This window comes from Miniopterus natalensis, chromosome 16, assembly GCF_054644295.1.
Source record: "Miniopterus natalensis isolate mMinNat1 chromosome 16, mMinNat1.hap1, whole genome shotgun sequence".
Taxonomy (NCBI): Eukaryota; Metazoa; Chordata; class Mammalia; order Chiroptera; family Miniopteridae; genus Miniopterus; species Miniopterus natalensis.
Window position 1 is genome coordinate 12,904,043 of NC_142096.1, and position 19,990 is coordinate 12,924,032.

The 19,990-nt window shown below is 37.5% G+C and overlaps 1 protein-coding gene across 6 annotated transcripts in view; it reads right to left on the minus strand.

The window, feature by feature from the left end:
* TRPS1 (transcriptional repressor GATA binding 1) overlaps positions 1-19,990 on the minus strand; it is a 219,931-nt gene that overhangs the window by 176,187 nt on the left and 23,754 nt on the right. For 3 of the 6 annotated variants that reach the window (XM_087825362.1, XM_087825363.1, XM_016207784.2), the window contains exons 2-3: positions 4,355-4,512; positions 303-1,231 (exon numbers count right to left, since the gene is read on the minus strand). In XM_087825362.1, the coding sequence (XP_087681488.1) occupies positions 303-1,231; positions 4,355-4,391 (966 nt within the window). In that variant the 5' untranslated portion in view covers positions 4,392-4,512. The remainder of the gene's footprint in view (positions 1-302; positions 1,232-4,354; positions 4,513-19,990) is intronic. The other 3 variants (XM_087825364.1, XM_016207785.2, XM_016207786.2) reach the window with 1 other exon arrangement.

Genomic DNA, 19,990 nt, shown 5'->3' on the forward strand with positions numbered 1-19,990 from the left:
TGGAAAATTTTTAAAAAATCAAGTTATCATGAAATACACCCAGAAATCTGAAGCCTAGCTAATTTCATGAAGACTTTACCCAACATAATATAAATATTAGGATTAATTCCATGATGAGAGGCTAAAGACAATCCTGAATATACATTTGGATGAAATAGCTAACGAAGTGTGTCCATTTTTCTGCTGGATCTAGCAAGGTACCCCTTTGGTACGGGGAGCTTGATTTTAACAAGCATGTAAGAATTCACATTTCCTTAGTAATAACCCTCTGTGTACAAGAGATCCCAATACAAAGCACAAACCTGTACATCATAGGTCCCATTTAGTAAAACAGGCCTTGAAGAATTGATGTCCTGCAGCACACCAGAAAGCACGGAACGGTTGACCTTCTGGAAGTCTTTGGAATGGCTGAACTGCACCATGTTATGAAGGGCTAAGATCTTGCTGTCCAGCTCAGCATCCTGCCTGGTGCGGTTATGCAGTCCTAAGTGATACTTTCGGAAGTGCTTAATCAGATCTGTGGGGTCGTTGCCATAGTAGCCATATCCACAGATATTGCATTTAAAGTCCTGAAGCTCTGGAGACAGAGGTGCCGGGTCTGGGTTGTCATTTACCAGTAAGTCAGTTTGCGATTTATTCAGTCTCACACCCCCATCTGAAGGCACTTGTGGGTTTTTTGAGGCCACTGAAACTGGGCTTGAGCCTTGACAATTGGCTTGACCACTCTGCGCTTGCCCTGTTTCCTCCGTAGCCTTTGGTGACATCTTATGATCTTCCTTTGTCTCCAATGAGTCCCCTGATGGGGTGCAGGCCGTATCTTGAGGGTCATCTGCCTCTGCTCTTTGAGGAGACTTCAAGGGCTCGCAGACTCCCCCAGCAGCTGGAGATGAGAAAGCCAACATATTTCTATCTGTCACCTCATCATGTGGGTAGGAGGGGAGGCTTCCTCCCTTACTGGGGCTTTCATAATTGAAGCCAGGCTTCTCACTCAGGACCAAGCTTTTTAAGTCCTTCTTACTGCTGGAAGATGGATCTTGGACATGCAAGCTATGTTCCTCCTTATTATTTAGTTCTGCAGCATCACTCTGATCCGTATTTTCTGACATCTGATCTGCAGAAAAGTCTTTGTTCTTTCCCGATACCTTGCTTTCTGTACCTATAGGCTCCGGGGTCTGGCCCTCGCCTTCGCTAGCAACGTTTCTCAGAGGGGGGTTCTTTTTCCGGACCATATCTGTAAAAATATAAGGAAAAGGAAGAATACAGGGTTATTTGAAGGCTGCAGACATGTAATCTAATCTGGGACATTTTACTTATTCTAGTTAAGGCTTTTTAAGGTGCATAATAAAAAACTTTCTCTAGGGAAAAAAATCATTTTTAAAAATAGCAAAAAATTGAGACTAAAGCCAACAATTTACATTTGGAATATGTTTGTCACAGAGTGGCTCATTTATTTTTAAATGGTTTTATGAATACTAAAGGATTAATTATTACTAGCTCTATCCTTTCTATTAGTTATTCTTGCCTGCCAATTACATTTTTGCTCAATTTCTTTCTTCAGTTATAGTAGGCAATACACACACACACACATTTATACATGTTATATATTATGTAGAATGTGTATACATATATTTATAGACTATATACACATGTTTATGTTTATATGATATGTGTATATAAACAACATAAATTGGAATTCAATGCTGTTACATATTGTGCAACTGAGATATAAATATAGTTTCCACCAATATATCATCATAGTTAAAAAAACAGAAATAGCATGCTATAAACAAAGTGAAAACTGGCCTGATACTTTTAGGAATGAAGGATAACAAATGTTTTATCTCTGCCCTACTGTTAAATTTCTTTAATTCCTATTCAGGGGGTTGCCTGAAAGTTAGAAGAGGACCTGGTATGCATCATAGTGGCCAGGTGGGGTTTTACTATAACTTTCTCCAGCACAATAGGGAACCTAACTAAGCTCTAGGTTTCTGTACATGGCCTGATGGAAAGAGTGCCAATTCCACCATCGGAAGCACACTGGAAGTTGACTTAAGCCATATGACATTATCATTTTATAGCTCAAAATGGCAAAATATTAGCAATTTCCTATGGTTCACCTTCACTGCTAGCTCAGTTGTGCCTTTCAAGTCAGTGGCATCAGTGAGCCGGGTCAAAATAAGAATGCTGTGACAAATTCCTCTAGTGGAGTCTAATGGATTAGAACTCTAAGGGTATAAGAAGACAGGAAACAATTTGTGTTGTGTCAATAAAAGAGTGCAGCAACAAAGCTAGTTGAGGACTGAGGTTCCCAACCTGTGTGCCTTAACCCCCCAGCTGAAAAACAGCGAGCACTGGGTGAGGCTGTCATCCCAAACGTCCCCTGGAAAATCCACCTGTGACAGATGGATAAACTAAGCCTTCTTGGCTAGCAGGCTCTGCCACAAGGACAGATTTAACAGAGTTAGTTACACCATGATTATCCAAAATGTGCTGAGAAAATCCCGATTAATAACATGTCTTACTCAGTCATTTTCATCTATAATTTCTCACAAGGGCTGAGGGAACCACAGTGGCTTGGGACCCATGGGCATACCTTTGCTTCTGAAAAGCTGGTCAGCAAAATTTTTATCATATGAATCACTGAACCACGGTAATGTACTGGTTAGAGTAGAAGAAATCGTTCATAACACAAAAATTCACTCTATTGGATAATGTCGAAAACACTGAAACTGAACTTAAGAAAGTACAATGCTCTTCTTATACGTCACCAAACATCCCCAGAATCTCCTTCTTGGAACAACAACAACAACAACAAGCATTTCCAGGATGAAGGGCTGAAGTGTGGAGGAAGGGCAAGGAGCACTGCAGACCTGCCCGGCCTCTGAGGGGCGCGGGGAGGGGGAACGGGTCTCCCCGGCTGCATGTCCCTCGGCCCTGAACTGGAACGCTGGTTAACTCACTTTTAATGCGTGCATTTTAGTGTCTTATCTGGGGACGTCTACGTTTTAGGAGACAGCTATTTTTTTGTCAGAAGTGGCAGAAGTTGGGGACCTGTACCAGCACATGGAGGACTGGAGGGCAATTTTACTGGTAGTCAAAACAAAGCGAAAACAAAAAAGGAAAGGCAATAGAAGAATAAAAAAGAAGCTTAAGAAATCAGTTATCATATAAAATACCAGAGTTTGAGTAGAAAAATGCACCATTTTAACTTGGCTTAAAAAAGAAAACATTCCAGTTTATGGAGTATCGGCGTCCTACATACAAAAATGTGGCGATCTGGTTCAGCCACGGCCGGCCTTGCCCTCCAGAGCTTCCCGCTGGCTTTTTCCTCGGCACGTAATGTCTTCAGTGACACTGCAATTTACTCTCTGCTTGGACCAGGACTGAAAACCCACATCATTCAAGTGTCATATTGCCCCCTTAATGTGAATAAAATCTAGCAATGATATACCAAAATGAAATAAATAAGGTTACACGAAAAAGATAAAAATCTAAGTGAAAGGCAGGATTCAGGAAGAAATGAGAATGAAATATTCCAATTCATTATAATTACCCTTCCTTCCACGAGGTTAGGAGAAAATGGTTTATGCCCATATAGTAATAACGTCAAGGTAAAAAACAGCCGCATTTCACATAGCACGGGAACAAAGATAAAGTATTTAAAAGTGAATAGATATACATATGTTAACATTAAAAAAATTAAATTATTTTTCTGAACAACAAAAGAATTGGATCTTGCTCATTTATTGTTATCATGAAGAAAAGTAAAGGTCATAGTGTAAATACTTCTTAACCAGCATCTATAGTGGCCGAGGGAAAATATGGTTTAATTAAATTATCATCCTTTCAAATTTCAGTTCCTTGGTCCACCCAAGAACAAGCCTTCAGAACCCACATGGCTCACTGATTCCTTATGTTGGATAGAGCTCTTAATAATATATATCGCAAAGAATGTTAAACTGCTAAAACTTCAAAGAAGTACCAGAAAGGTCATTTGGGTTTTATTTTTTGTTCTGGGGGGGAAAGGGCCTGTTCTTTTTAGTTGCGTTTAAAAAAATATATATCGTGGTTAATTTAGTTGACTACACTTTGAAGTAGCTATAGGAAAAAATAATTTTTTTACTGGAATTATATCACCATAATTTTTCAGAATGACATATTATGTAAATATAAGCACATTTGCAATACTTCTAACTGGAAGAAACTCCCCTAACAAATCATAAGTTAGATACCGTAAGACTATAGCCACCCTCAAGTTATTATCTTTAAGACAAATAACAGATTGCATGATGTTTTACTGTGTGCCAAGAACTTTTCCAGTTAACATTTTCACTTGAAAAAATAGATCACATACTTGTAAAATCATACCCAGCATTGACTTCATAAGGCATGGGGCTGTAGAATGCTTTTTACAAGTATTAATCCTATTAGTCAACTAGCAGGAGGCTAATGCAATTGTCTTAGAAGAGGCTCGGAAGACACAGAAGACATTTTGAGAGCTGATCTGTACATCTGCAAAACAAAACAAAACAAAAAATTTTCCTTCCTAAATGATGTAAACATACTTTAATGGATCACACCTAAAACGCATTGCGATGCCAGCACTGCAGGCTACTTGAAAGATACCTGATAAAAAGCTTGGGCAAATCTTGAGCAAGATCTTCTCCAGCACCTGGGCTGGAGGAGCAACAGGACATAAAAGGGAACAGAGGTCATTTCACAACAGCCTGGATGCTGGTGAAGTTACTGAACCTCTAAAAGCCTCTCAACCCTAAGCATCATAATACTTACCTACATTAGGGTAGGAATAAAAGATCTTAACCAGTAAACGTGGAGGGGACATGCTTCTAGGAAAGATACGAAGGGCACCTGCCGAGGCTGCACAGTCACAGCTGAGGACAGGGGGCACCCATAGCCAGTCCCCGGCGGGCGCACAGTACCGGCCTGTGCACCATGCGGCTGAGAAAAGAACAGTCCGGTGCCACCGGGAATTCTGATCAGATCTACGCAAGCCTTCCCCGGAGCTACAGAAACATTAAACACTCTGACACGTGCTGTCTTCCTAGCTATTTGTAGTAACCTTCTATTTTCACTCTTGCTAAAATAAGCTTATAAAGTCGTGATTGAACCAGCTTGAAATCACCATTATACCACCGTTTTTTATTATCAGAATAAAATTATTGAGGCAGATATTGCATTAATGGTCCTAATATAATTAATGAGATGTACCATAAATATATATACTTATATAAGTATATATAATAAAATCACATACATTTTGGCAACTCCACTTTAAACATTTTTATTCTACTATACTGACTATTAAAAAAAAAGTTCAAAATGCCAGTTACAGTAGGTCCACTATAAATAACCATTTAGGTCATGGGGCTAAAAGTGACTTGGATAAAGAGGAGTTGAAGAATCTAAATGAGAGCCACAGGCTCAAAATTGCTAATTTCAGTCCTCTATTTAATTTGAGATAAAAAACTGACCTGGGGGCTGGGGGAGGGGGGCAGTGAGCATTCCCACGTGTGTGTCATTAGCCATCTACACAAACACACGAATGCTCCTTTAGAGGCAGATAGAACCTCAATGCATATTATGTGCCAAGATATTTAAACAGGTTAAAAATACATCTAGTTTCTTTAAAATGCTCTATTTGTATTAATTTTCATCCCTGAGATATAAGACATTCCATTTGCAAAAATCTAAATCCCTACTCTTAATTATTTCCTTCTAAATTAAAACTTAAATCTGAAAGCTTTCTTTGCATCTTTAATAAAAGAAATTATTATAAAAAAACAATAGGATCCTGTACTGTTTCCATGTTACAGTATCATTTAGACAGATTTATATAGTGGGAATAATCAGCATTAGAGCTTAAAATATAATTCTGGTAACTACTTTATCTCACTGATTAAAATGCTTAAATATATAAGAAAAAATCCTTTTTCTGTAGAAGACTGTGACTCACGTTTTCAGAATGGCACCTTCACAGCAAAGGAATCTGAGTTTTCCATTATATTACCAAGATATTGTGAATTAAGCATTAATGAACTTACTTTTATTTCATATAAATTATATATATACACACACATACATTGGAGAAATACACTTGCTCCAAGAAATCTTGCACTAGATAATCAAATGAATTATTCAACTAATGAAATCAACTTTCACAGTAATTTTTTAAAAAGAGCTGCGATCATCCAATGCAGGACTGATTTCCATTAGATGAGAAACTACTTGAAGGTTAAGAACAATAAAGTCTATGTTCTCAGTAGCACCTTGGCCCTAAACAAAGCAAAGGCTCAACGCCTGAGGAGGAAGAATGGAACAGCAGCTGTGTGTACAGTTTCTGGAACCACCTGCTGACGTGATCAAGCCTCTTCACTTTACTGAAACTCTGTTTTTATCCCTATAATGAGGGAATTACAATAAATTATTTCTAAACTGCACCCTGCCTCTAAGACTCGGTAATGGTTCTGATTAATGACTTAGGCACTTTAGAAAACCTTTCTAATATTTTCCTTCTGAAATCCTGTATCCAATATCCTTAAAAGACTTTAAATTTTAAACCATCCAACAACTAAGGGCAGCAGAAATCCCACTGATGTCTACCATTCACTCAGTTATATATTTCTTCCAACATTCATTCCATTCATTCATTCATTCATTCATTCATTCAAATAAGTGTATATCCACATCAGCTATGTGCCAAACACATCCAGTGAGCTGATTTTAATTTTATTATTCATCATTAATTTAAGAGAGGATATTTTTAAAAAGCAAAGATTATGAAAGAAACCCCTCTTTCTCAAAGAAAATTAAAACTTTTGAGTATCTTTCCAAATATCATTTCAAATACATATATCCTGAACAAGACTAAAAAGCGAGGGGAGCAAGACAGTGTCATGTGACTGCAGTCTCAAATCCTGCTGAGGAGGATTTTTATTGTAAGTAGCAGTTCTTATCATCATAGTATATAATACCACATGACATTTCCCCATTGTTTTTCCATACAATAAAACTATCAACTGAAATCAAAGCTTAACACACAAAGGAAAGACATGATAGTCTTCTCCTTAATATATCTGTCTTCCATGCCTGTTTACATATCAACCGCCTAGGAGTTCTGAGTTATTAGTTAACACATATCATGAAGCTTTTATTTAAAAATTAAAAGAAAAAAAAAAGAACAGCAAATTGTTTCTTTTGATCAAAAGTCTCCCACAAAGAATTTAAAGAATTAAGTGATAGCAAAATAAAAAGGAAGGTCAAGTATGGGGCCTATACAAACTAGATAGCTTCCATATGAACAACATATAAAGTTTAGTTTTTCAAGAACATATGTGTTTGCTCATTGGTTTAGGAAAAAAAAATTGAATGCTGTCTCCTCCATATATACAGATCAAAATCAGATTGCTTAAGTGAACTATAAAATGCAAGGGAACACTGTTTATCCAATTCACAAACTCAAGAATTGCTGAGGGAGTTTAAATGTTTTCCATTTCTTCAGATTCTAGGGCAGTGCTTCAATGGTAGATGGCTTTTCTTGTAAACGGCTTCAAACTTCATAAACCCAATGTCTGATCCTGCTCTTTGCTATCCATGTCTATTTCCTTGCCCTCTGAATTGATTGTTCCTGAATCTTTAAAGGTATTTTTGGACATCTTAAATCCTGTTGAGATTTAAATGTCATCACCTTCAAACAACTCCCATCAAATAAATCTCTTATTAATTCACATCAAATTAATCCAAAATGATCCCCTCTATTAACATATGCTCCAGAGCACAAAGCCCATTAATAGTCATCTGGACACTAGAACTAACCCGAGCCTCTCTGAGATAAAATGCACACTATTTAGATATCCTATTTCAAAGAGTTTTGATGCTGGCCCAAACACATTTTATTAGGCTCGTATTTCATCATGCTATGCTCTCTATATTTTAAATATCTCATTTCAAATGCACTAGTCTAGGTAAAAGAAGACAGGTTAGTAATAATGTCATATTTGCCAAAATTAGTCTCCATCTCTCCATAAACATCTTAAAGAAAGAGTATCACTAACCATTGTACTTGTATATGAAAAGCACAAAACTTTTTTTGCCCTTTAGACTTTATGGTAGAAGTCTAAATGACTATATCTGGGGGAAATGAAGCATGCGCCAGTTTCGCTCAATGGGATAAGTGAAAGAACCCAAGCAGGCTTCACGGGTTATCGGAAGGAAGGGGGATTCTTTTCCCTTTGGTAACAGGTGAGAGGCAAATGTATTAAAAGCTCTGCTTTGAATGAGATCCCAATTTCACTAAGCAAATTAAGAAACGTTACCATTCGTGTCCCCACATGTGTTGTTTTTCCTTTTGCTTTCCTCTCAAAAAAAAAAAAAATTAAAATAATCGAAAATGACAACCGCTGATTCACACAAGTCAATGGGAGCCTGTGCGTGCCCACGGGCCGGGCTCGGCACCATCCTTCCTTCTGCGTTAAACTTAAGGACGTGCCCACGAGCCCGAGAGCCAAGAGCCAAGCATAAAACTGAAGCTGGAACAAACAGCTCATGGAGAAGTATAAGTGCATTTACAATATTGATGGTTATGGTGTGACTGACATTTTATTCATATGTAAATTCCATTTCCACGGATAACGAAAATGAGCACAGTGTTTTGCAGGAATATCCCTGACTTTCCACCATTTGCCAACAAACATTAAAAGGTGGTTTGATTTTAATATATTGATATTATTTTGTCTACTTTCCAACCTGTTATTCAATAGAAGAGAAAATCCCAATGATTAACACAATCCGGGAATGTAACTGGCTAACAGCTATCTCAGTTCTCCCATAAAAAAAATCTGTGTCAACCGCTGCAGATCTATTTGGCAAATTGATTCCCGTATTCAGTACAGTGAATGCAAAGGCTGTGTACCGTGAAGATTCAACAAGGACACTGCCTTTCTTCACAGCACTGGTAAGCCAGGTGTATTAGGCAAGATTTTTGTTAATTTTTTCAGAGTGCAACTAGACACAAGATTAAAACAAATGCTGCGAAAGCATACTGAGTGCTTATACTGATGATACATATATATTTTAAACGTACATATGTATGTGTTAAATATAATATTTAACACAATGTGATATTTAACATAATATCTAACATACATGTATGTTGAAATGTATGTTAAACGGCCAAAGTGAGTAGCTCACTGAACATCCCTAGGGTACTACAAGCAGCAGCTAAAAAGGCCTCGCCCATCCGAGGATCAATAGTCCAACGAGTGCAGCACAGGAGTGTGCAATGAGTAAGGCACAAGTTTCAGGAGGAATCAGCAAGTACATACAGGCAATGAGAAGGGAGAAATAAGCTCAGAGTGTCGCCATGTAAGTTCCAGGAGGCCAGGGATCTCTGTTTTGTATGTAGTTTTAAAAGTCCATTTAAATTAATAAACAGTACTGATGGATATCTTTCACACTGTGTAATGAATACACACTAATGACATGAAATCTGGTTTAGATATCACCCTAGTTAGTGCTAACTGCTTAATGTAACCAACTTAGCATCATTTTCCCTTCTGATAAAATCTAATTATACACATACAGGTTGGAACCATTTTTTTCTTTTGTTAAGTACACTGAAATTTTGCAAAGAAAACTGATCATTTCTTTAAATGGAAAGCATTTTAAAACTGGAAAGCAAGTTCTCAGAGTAGAATGGGTTAAGCCACTTTTTCCTAAATCCTAGGATGAGATAAGTTTTATATGTAAAAAAAGAAAGCGCATGCAGAATCCAAAGTAATAGGCTTAGAAATCTACAGCTGTAAGAATTTTCTTGAATAAACTATTATTTCAGGACATTCTGCCTCTGCTCACCCCAAGTTTAGCCAGGCTTTGTTGCAGATTTTACTGTGGTAACTGTTTAAGCGCAGGTGACAAGAAATTCAAAAACCTTCTCTACATTCCCATGATATGAGCTTCAAAAAACAAAATATAAGGCAGTTCTTTGGTCATATTTTTAGTAGACACTGTACACTTTGTATTCCCTTTTCAGAGACCCACAAAGTGCGTGTGTGTATATATATACACACACATACATACACATTTATATGTATGTATATATACGGATATATGTATGTTATGACAGGTGTCCACAGCAAGATTGATGATGAAAAGAAATTACTAATTAGGGTACAGGTGGTGAAAATCTTTTCTAAAGATGTGTGTGTGTGTATGTGTGTGTTTAGATAGATTCTTAAGTTTACACTGAACTCAAATGTGAAGACTGATTAGATTACCTATACAAAATATTTAATGAGTGAGCTAATTTCTAACCTAATTCCACAGCCCCACATGTACGTATCAAATTGCTCTTCTTTCTCTCCAGGTCAGCAATTTTCAACCGGTGTGCCGTAGCACTCTGGCGCACCGCAAGAATATTTAAACATGCAATACCTGACTCTTTAGTCCAGGCACAGACCTCTTTTTTCTTAGACTGTCAAATTAAAAAATGACAACAGCCAACACAATAGCCATCTGGTGTGACTGAATCAAAATTACACCTTTTTTGCTGTCAGGCTGGCCAAAAATATATAATGTATTTTTTGGTGTGCCGTGGAATTTTAGTAATTAGTTTACACGTGCCAAAAAGGTTGAAAATCGCTGCTCTAGATGAATGAATAGAGTAGGAGCTGTGAGGACTCAAGGGTAACCTGGATATGTGGTAACCCTCAGACTTGGACCTCACCATCATGTCTAGCTTTGTGTTTCAGATTTACTTGTTTCTACCTAGCTTATTTTTATTTTTTAAATTTCTTTTAATCTTTGGGGGTAGGGGGAGTGCAATAACAATGAATCAAAACCCAGGAGCCCACAAAACTAGAGCCAGGGATTTGCAAGGGTGAGATGGGGACATAATTTCTCTTCCGCACCACCCAGAAACCTGAGCCAGGCTGATGCTAAGTATCCTACAAAAGGATGCGATCACAGACGCGGTCCACACTAGACACATTTCCTGACTGTGGTCTGGGCATTGGTTTTCTGTCCTTTATTATGGGGACAGATGAATCTGAGGTGGCGACCGAGTGGAGCTGGGAGGAAGGCGATAATAACAGAGTAGCATGTGGCTTAGACAGGCTCTCAGGTATCTGTAAGCGTCTGAGAATTACTGATTGTAACTATACGAACTGCAGGTCCCTCAGTGCAATCCTGGCTCATTCTCCACCCTCTTTCCACATGCCGTATTTCACTGAACTCTTTGCCTTATTTTGGTTCCTGAAAATATTAATCAGATAAGAGAACGAGGCACATTTAGTATTCAAGGTGGTAGTATTTTAAATAGATTCTTTATGCAGTGAAATCTGTATAAACTGTTTAGCTCAGAGATATCATTGGGCTTATACCCATATGTGTTTCTGCATGTATAATCTGGACCTCTTAGATCATACTGTACATAGATGTTTATTGCCTGCCTTTTCTCAAGCACTGTTCTATCACAGCTATAAATCCTCTCCCACTATACATTCTTTTAAAATACTGATTCTAAATCTTTCATGATAATGGATCCTGGTCTTTTAATGTTGATAACCATGGTGGGGAACACACACACACACACACACACAGCCTTTGCAATGATCTACTTCAGATTAAAACATGCTAGTTTTCTTGCCAAGGTAATGAAAAAATACTGTTTCATTTAAAAATATTACATATGCTTTAAAATCAGTAATTTTCTTCCTTGAAAACCCATTTAGAGCAGCATCTCCAGCTGTGTTCAGCGGAACATTAGTTTTGTTGGTAAGTGATATTATGCGACACGAAGCCAGATGATATTGGGAAATCTGATTCCAATTGAGCAGACTCCCCATTCTATAAATCCTACATATATAAGTGTTTTACAAATAGTTCCTTCAAAATCTAATTAAATGTTGAGCCCTGGCTGGGTAGCTCAGTTCATTGGAACGGCATCCCCGACATCAAAAAATTACAGGTTCAGTTCCATATCAGGGCACACACCTAGGCTTTAGGTTCGACCCCCAGGGGGCCGCACAGAGGAGGCAGAGATCTATGTTTATGTTTCTCTCACTTCAATGTTTCTCTCTTTCTCTTTCTCTCTCTCCCTTCCTCTCTTGAAAAATCAATAAAAGACATATCCTGGGGTGAAGATTAAAAAAACATTGAAAGAAATAAAAAGTCAGAACTGGACTCTTTTTAGGCTCACAATCTTGAATGCTGATGTACATTATAGCCTGAATTTTTAGTTAATAGCAAAAATGTACCATGTTATTTTTACTCTGAGTTGGGCACTATGCCAAGAGTGCATTATCTCATTTGATTTTCATTTTTATTAACAATTCTTTGATTAAGATACCTTTATTTTCCACATTTCACAGATAAAGCAACTAAGATTTAGAAAAGGCAAACCACTCGTCTAGGTCACAGACCTAGCACATGGAAGAGTTGGGTCTGAAGGAGTCTAAAGCCATGCTAGACCACTAGGTTCCCATTACATTTCTCACAAACTCTCCAGCACTTTATGAGCAACACTTAAGCAATGTATTCATAGATATAAATACATTGATAGGACTTTAAGAAACTTACAAGAGAATACAATCCACCAGACACCATTTGACAAAGGTTGCCATCAAATGTACTTGACTGGTTCCAAGACATGTCAAGTGTGTATACAGTCTTCCCAATATTCTCATGGACTACTTATTAGGTAACCCCTAACTTTTGGATCTGCCTCACACCACCTAGCACGTCACTAAGTTTTTCAAATTATCGAAGTCTCCAATGGATTTACTTCTGAAAAGATCTCTATGATTCCCCCAAGCAAAGTGAGTCTTTTCTATTATCATCTGTGGCAATTTATACCTGTCTCCTTTTAAGATACTTGTCACAACATAATATATAATTACGTGTTTATGTATTAGATTAGCTTACTAGGCTATGAAGTCTCCAGACCAGAAAATACTACTATTAATATTATTAATTCAAAAATTAATATATCTCCATTCATATATGTGACTATGTTAATAAAATAATATAAAATAATTCATATACTTAAATAGCTATATGTTAACAATTCTTAAGCTTTTCCCAAGTGCATCACATATGAGGCTAGAATACTATGATAATAATTATTACAGGGAAATATAGTAGAACACTGAGGCAAAGGAAATATAAGTTTTTTAAAAGTTGAGTGAAACTTACATTGCTCTCTCCACTGAGACTAGCCCACCACAGAGTAGATACTCACGAAAGTCCTAACTGGATAAATATATATTAGTGCACTTAAAAACTTCTGAATATTTCCTATCTCCTCCAAGGAAGTCCTAAATCTCTTAACATAAAAAGACTCACTAGAATAATGCTAAAGTTATCTTATCCATGTAATCAGTAACAAACTGAATCAAGACATATCGGGACCCAAAGCATTAATTTTGTCTTTTTTAGGCTGAAAAAAAATCACTTATCATAACCCTAAGTCACGGTCATAGAGCCATAAATGCCTAAGTAGTGAGAAATGAGAATTATTAAATGTATTTTTTAAAACTGTGAACCACAACTTTGTGGGTTTAGTTTGGTTTCTACATATGACCGTGTATCTACATATAGAAAATATTTGTGAACTGACTCACATGGAGGAAGTTCCCTTAAAAAATAAGGCATACTCTATATAGTAATAATTCTATAATAATGTTACTATAATCAGCAATATAAATTTTATAAGTTCATATATCTGCATAATTATAGATGAATATCATGTTAATGTATTTATTAAATACATATTTACTATAATTATGTGCACTTATATATATATAAATGTTATTTACAAATTTTTCACGATGCATTCTCTAACATTCCAAAATTCCAAATATTCTGTACTAATAGCATAACATACAAAAATAAATAAAACTTTGTCTTTTAAAGGAATAGGAAAAGAAAACAGAAGATCTCAAACATTGGGATCAGACTCTAAAACTTAAAAAGTCTATCATGAGATAAAACTAGAAGTTCAATTTATTTATTTATTTTTTATTGATTGGAGGGGGGAAAGAGAGGGAGGGAGGAAGATAGAGATAGAGAGATAGAGATAAAGAGAGAGAGAGAAAGAGGCAGAGAGAGGGAGGGAGAGACAGGCAGACAGAAAGAGAGAGACTTGTTGTTCCACTTATTTACACATTCATTAGTTGCCTCTAGTAGGTCCTGACTGGAGGTCACACCTGCAACCTTAGTGTATCGGGATGACATTCTAACCGAGTTACCCAGCCAGGGCCCCAGAAGTTCAATTTAAAAGTGCACACATGTGCGTGCTACACACACACATTCACAAGAATGCTCATAGCATCACTATTTGAATTGTCAAAACTGGAAACAACCCCAGTGTACATCAATAGCAGAACAGGCTGAAAAGCTGTGGTCTATGACTGTGCAGCAGACTGCACAGCCAGACAACAGAACACTACAGTGCGAAAAAATACAGCACATCCAGCAGCAAGAGTGAATTTCACAAATGGGATGTTGAGTGTGAGCCATCAGCCAAGGAAGAATGAATATTCTTAATGCCTATGAATGCTGCATTTTAATACACGTAAAGTTCAAAAACAAACAAAACTAATCTGAAGTGTGAGCAGTCGGGAGAGTGATAAATTCCTGGGGGAGGGAAGGGAACAGAGAACAGGAGCTTGCAGAATACTACAGGGCTTGTAGGATACCAGCAGTGTCCCTTTGTTGACATGAGAGATATTTATACAGTGTATTTATTTTGTAATAACTCACTGAGCTACAGACCTATGATGTGTGCATTTTTCAGCTAAAAAGTCAGAAAAAGAGAGAGTGGAAGAGAGAAAGAGAGAGAGGGAAGGAGTGCATGTGTGTGCATGCGTGTGATGCTTCTCAGTGATGGAGCAGTTGCTCTCCAGGAACCACGGAATCATAAATTGAGAATAAACCTGTCAGCTGCTCTTTTCTGATGGGCAAACCCACCCAATGGAGCGGAATGCTCATTGCCTACCCGGGCCGCACCCAGCCCGGATGTGCCAAAGTAGGCACAGTTAGGTGGTGGGAGAAAGAAGAGAAATGAGAGAAGAAAATAAAGAGTTCTGGACAAAAGAGGTCTGAAAGGGTAAAAGGATTTAAAAGAGATTGGAGGTAAAACCAAGAACAAAAGGCAAGAGATAGCCTCTGAAGGGAAAGACAGTCGACACAAGGAAACAAGAGAGGCGAGCTCTGTCTTTGATTCTGCTGCTGGCCGTTGGTGGTGCTGAAGCGGCAAAGCACAGACACGTATCTGTAGTTATTAAATGTCTCATTAGCACAGCCTACATCAATTAGACCACAGAGACAAACTAAGTCAAGAGAACTAATATGCCGCTGTTGGTACCGTATGCACCAGCCATTGGCTTCGTGCTAACATAATTCTCATTTAGCCCTTACTGAAGCCTGCAAGGAATCTATGAGCCCTAGTTTTACAAATGAGAAAACCGGAACTAAAATGGAGAGAAAGTAACCTGTTTACCTTAGAAGACTGGATGGAATCGATGAAAATCAGCCCAAAAAAACACACACCCAAAACAAAACAATACCATGCCTTTTTTCAGACAATTCACACATCTAAATCTTGAATATTTTTATAAGGCTGAATAAATGCTGGGTTTAAAAGAAGTGTGGCAGATTCTGCCTTCATTTAAAGTAGCTGTTCTCAATCTAATAAGGTATTCCGTCTCACAAATCGAATAATAACGGCTGTTTCTCATCTTGAGTAAAAAAGATAAGTTAATAGGTACAATTCTATCCATTTTAAACTTTCCACCTGGTTAATATTTTCTGAAGACTTTGGCTTCTATTATCACGTGGCTGCTAGAAATGAGTGAACAAGCGGCACACATAGGCTAACAGAGAAACTTACTGAAGTTATTGAGATTTGGTCATTATGGTTAGTGAAACTTACTGAAAAAACAAAAACAGAGTTAATCAACTGACTTAGCTACCTGACACCCATTTGTTTATTTCTGACGTGCTTGCCCATCCTTGGTAAGTTATCTTAGCCCTGTCGATCCTAATCCATTTCAACTCTTAAATTCTTAGACCTGCAGCATTTTATGAAGATTTCCAAAGTCATTTAAAAGCAAGCCTTCCACAATGATCCCACATCTTTCTAGTCCCACTGGGAGATTACTCAGAACTTGGTCAAAAACTCAATGATAATCCAACTAGTACATCTGGATCCATGTAAATCAGTAGCTGAAATAATGGCCTGAAAAGGTGAAGGGATTAAGAAGTACAAATTCGTGGTAATAGAATAGTACAGCATAGGGAATGTAGTCAACAATATCCTTATAACTATGTATGGGGCCTGGTGGGTACTTGAAATATCGGGGGGGATCACTTCGTAAAGTATGTTTGTCTAACCACTATGCTGTACACCTGAAGTAAGAGCACTCCAAAATCTAATACAGAGTAATACTGAATGTGAACTGTAACTGAGAACTTTTTTTACAGAATTACAATTCAAAAACAAAAAAGAAAGAAAGAGAATTTAGCTTACTTAATTTTAGAAAGTACCATTCAACTGATGGAAGTTCAGACTGGTCATATATATCTTAACTGGAATCAAGGCCCATGTTATTAAATTTTCTCAAATATTAAAAAAAATAAAGTAAAATAAAATAATGCCAGGAAGACCTCAGTACAAAACTCTTCTTTATTGCAAGCCAGATCTATACAGAGAAAGACCTGGCAGACCTCAGATTTAGGTACTAAACATTCACCTAAGATTCCGTGTTAAAGCACTAGTTCCTGGTAACTACTCAAGTCTCCCAGCTCCTCCCCATCCTGATGGTATTCGTTTTAAAGTAGGAGCACTCCAAAATCAGGTCATTTTTAGGCAAAAGTTAGTCCTTCCTGTGCCCATTCAAAACAATTACTCTAAGACTCTATATCCGAGAAGCTGAAGCTATGAGCACAAAGACTAGAACGGGCTGACCTGAGAATTTGTGTTAAGGCCATGAAGGTGCCTTTAGGCACAAGCCAACTGCATTTTTAGCCAAAAAATCTGGCACTGTTCTCAAATTTGAGATAATAGGCCTTGCAAAAAGTTGTGGGCAGGGATCTCCTTGTACTTCCAAAAGCAACTCCTGGCAAAACGGCCTCTTTTTCCCCCCTAGGTTGGACAGAACAAATAGAGAAAAGCACACACTTACACAGACACACAGTTTACACACACACTCAAAGGCCTGCAGAAGCGTATAAACCCAAAGCAAGGGCGGTTGTGGCCAGGTTTTTATCTTCTTCTTTGAAATTATCTGTATTCTCTTAATTCCTATAATAATAAGAATAATGGCTGCTTTGCAAAGTTATTGTTTAGAGGGAATGAAAAGAGAAGAGGGTACAAGTTAAATGCGTGAGACGACAGACATTGGAACAGGCTGTAAAAGGCAGTGTCGATAATGGCTGGTACACTCCCCACCCTTCCCCAATACCCACGAGCTCTTAGCAGCAGCACAGGCTGAGCGCTCTCTGTGTGTCGCATGAAGAATGACATGAAGCTACAGCATCTACTGGGAGCAAGAGGTACTTCCCGAGCAGGTAAATTCAGTCGCTATAAGGCAGACGAACGCTGCATAGAAAAAGAAAAGGTGAGTTTGACCATATTTCACTTTTTTAAAAAGCCACTGAATTTTCTGCTTTAAATTAATGTTTCTCTTAAACAGCTTTTATACTAAAAGTACAGTGTAAATCAAAAAGTGGCAGCAGAATGGCTGATATCTATGTCAGGTCATGAGGAAAGCACTAGATACAAAAGCCAGCGTCTTTTAACAAACTACGGGCCCTTAACTTCTTAAAGTAGAAATACGCAAAACTCCTTAGTCCCACTGTCTGTTACCAGGGAATGTTATAAGCAAGGGTCAGATAGGAAAATGTGATTTAAATGTAATCTTATTTGCATCTCATTTAATTAGCAACCTTATAATTGCTTTCAGAGGGGGGAAAAAAATCTACTTTATAAAAGGCATTTTGTAAAAATTCATGATGAATTGTTAATTTTATGTACATCTCTCTCCTAATATCCAGCTATACATGCCAATTGAAAAAAGAGAGAGTCTCACTAGTGAAATGATAAAACAATATTCTCTGAACTTGAGAAAGGTACTCTTTTTCATGGTGGAGAATATACATGTTTTTCTAAATCACTGAAGAAAATAAACCCCCTCTCTTCACTCCCCAGCTCCTCCCCATCCCTGCCTTTAAGACTCTTCACAACATCAAAATGAGGCGCATGGATTTCTAGGCTTTAAAGGGACACCGTCAAGCCTCCCATTCAAAATTAAACCCACGGGTTTACTCGAGGGCACAGCAGCAGGGAAGTCATAGTGCACGCATGAATTTGCATGAGAGGCCAAGTTTCTGGGAAAGGCCATGGAAATGAATTGTTGATAACAAATCTATCGTATCAAAGACTGTCCCCAGTACATGTCCCAAAGGTCTGAAAACAACACAGCTTTGCTTCATTTTCTTGACTTCTAAGGTGCCCATAAACGTTGAAGGATGTACTCACTCTATGTTCAAGTCGGGAGTGCCTCTCAGCGAGGTAAGCTGCTGTACTGGGTGCTTCAGGTTCAAGAGGTAACTCTTTTGTTTATAACCCACCCTCCCTTATTTAGGAGGTAAGTGGCTGAGGTTCAGAGTCTGACAATGGGACTTATTTATTTATCCAGGTACTTAGGCTCAGGCAGTCTTGAGCAATTTAACTGTTTAACTAAACTCAGTATTACTGCTTCACTGGGGGGTGGGGTGCAGTGGGAACAGTCTGGATTCATTTGCAGCAAGCTTTCTGTATAACTTAAAATATTTTTGAAGAAATATGGTAAAGTGATTCTCCTTCTGGAACTAGATCCACTGACACTGTCACATTAACTCACAGCTTGTTAAATACTGTGCAATCTTTCTATAACATTCTTTGTTATGAGACTAGAATCAGCATATGGGAATTGCTCTTTTCCTGCTAAACTGAAGTCATTACTAACTACTCATCTGTGACATGTACTCTTTCTTGTAACCAGGGATTTTAGCTTCACAAAATTTAGAAACTGCCACATTGTTTCTTGGCATTGCTTTCAAATGTGACATCATTTAAATTTTGGAAAACTCTGCTATAGCAAATACACTCGTGGGTTCTGGGTTAAAGACTGCCCAAAAGGGGCAGCAGGATCTCTATAGGGACCAACCACAGTTCATTCTTTCAATCCATACCTTCACATGCCTTTCATTAGAGGCACATGGAATTACAATGAGCTCACAAATGCATTTCAAAATGGGTTATCAAATTACCAGAACATAGAAATGACTTCCAGTTACTGAAAATATTAAAACACAACTGTGATGTGGAGAGGTATAGCTCCATTTTCAGCTTACTTAATTTCCAAAGTCTAAAGAATATGAGTATTTTTAAGTATGCATACTTACTATCAAATACTATATACATGTATATCATAAATACAATATAAATACAAATAAAGATACCAACCTACTGAGTCATTCATTGCAGAACACAAAATAAATAGGGAACTGTGTCTAAATGATAAAGAGGTTTTCAGAGAATCAGTATTATTCAGACCCTCTGAAAGTCTCTTGGAAATTCTTGGGCGATTTCTGGAACTCCCTCCATTATCTGAATACTTACATAACAAACAGAGAAATTATAGTCTTCTCATCAATACACAGCAAGCCCTTAGTTACCGTGCTTCTAAATTTTTTATTCCAAGTATAATTCGACAGCAGCATTTGCCAACAAAACTTTAGTATTAGTACTCGCAGTAGCGACTTCTTTTCTATAGAATCAAAACGTATTCCAATGGTCCACTGTAATGTCCCCTAGAAAATAGGATTGACATCTCATATGTCATGTTAAGAAAATAGTTTGAGCTTCTAAACTTAAAGGAAAAAAAACTTTATAAATTTTAATCATTTTTTGTTATTTCTTTAACATATA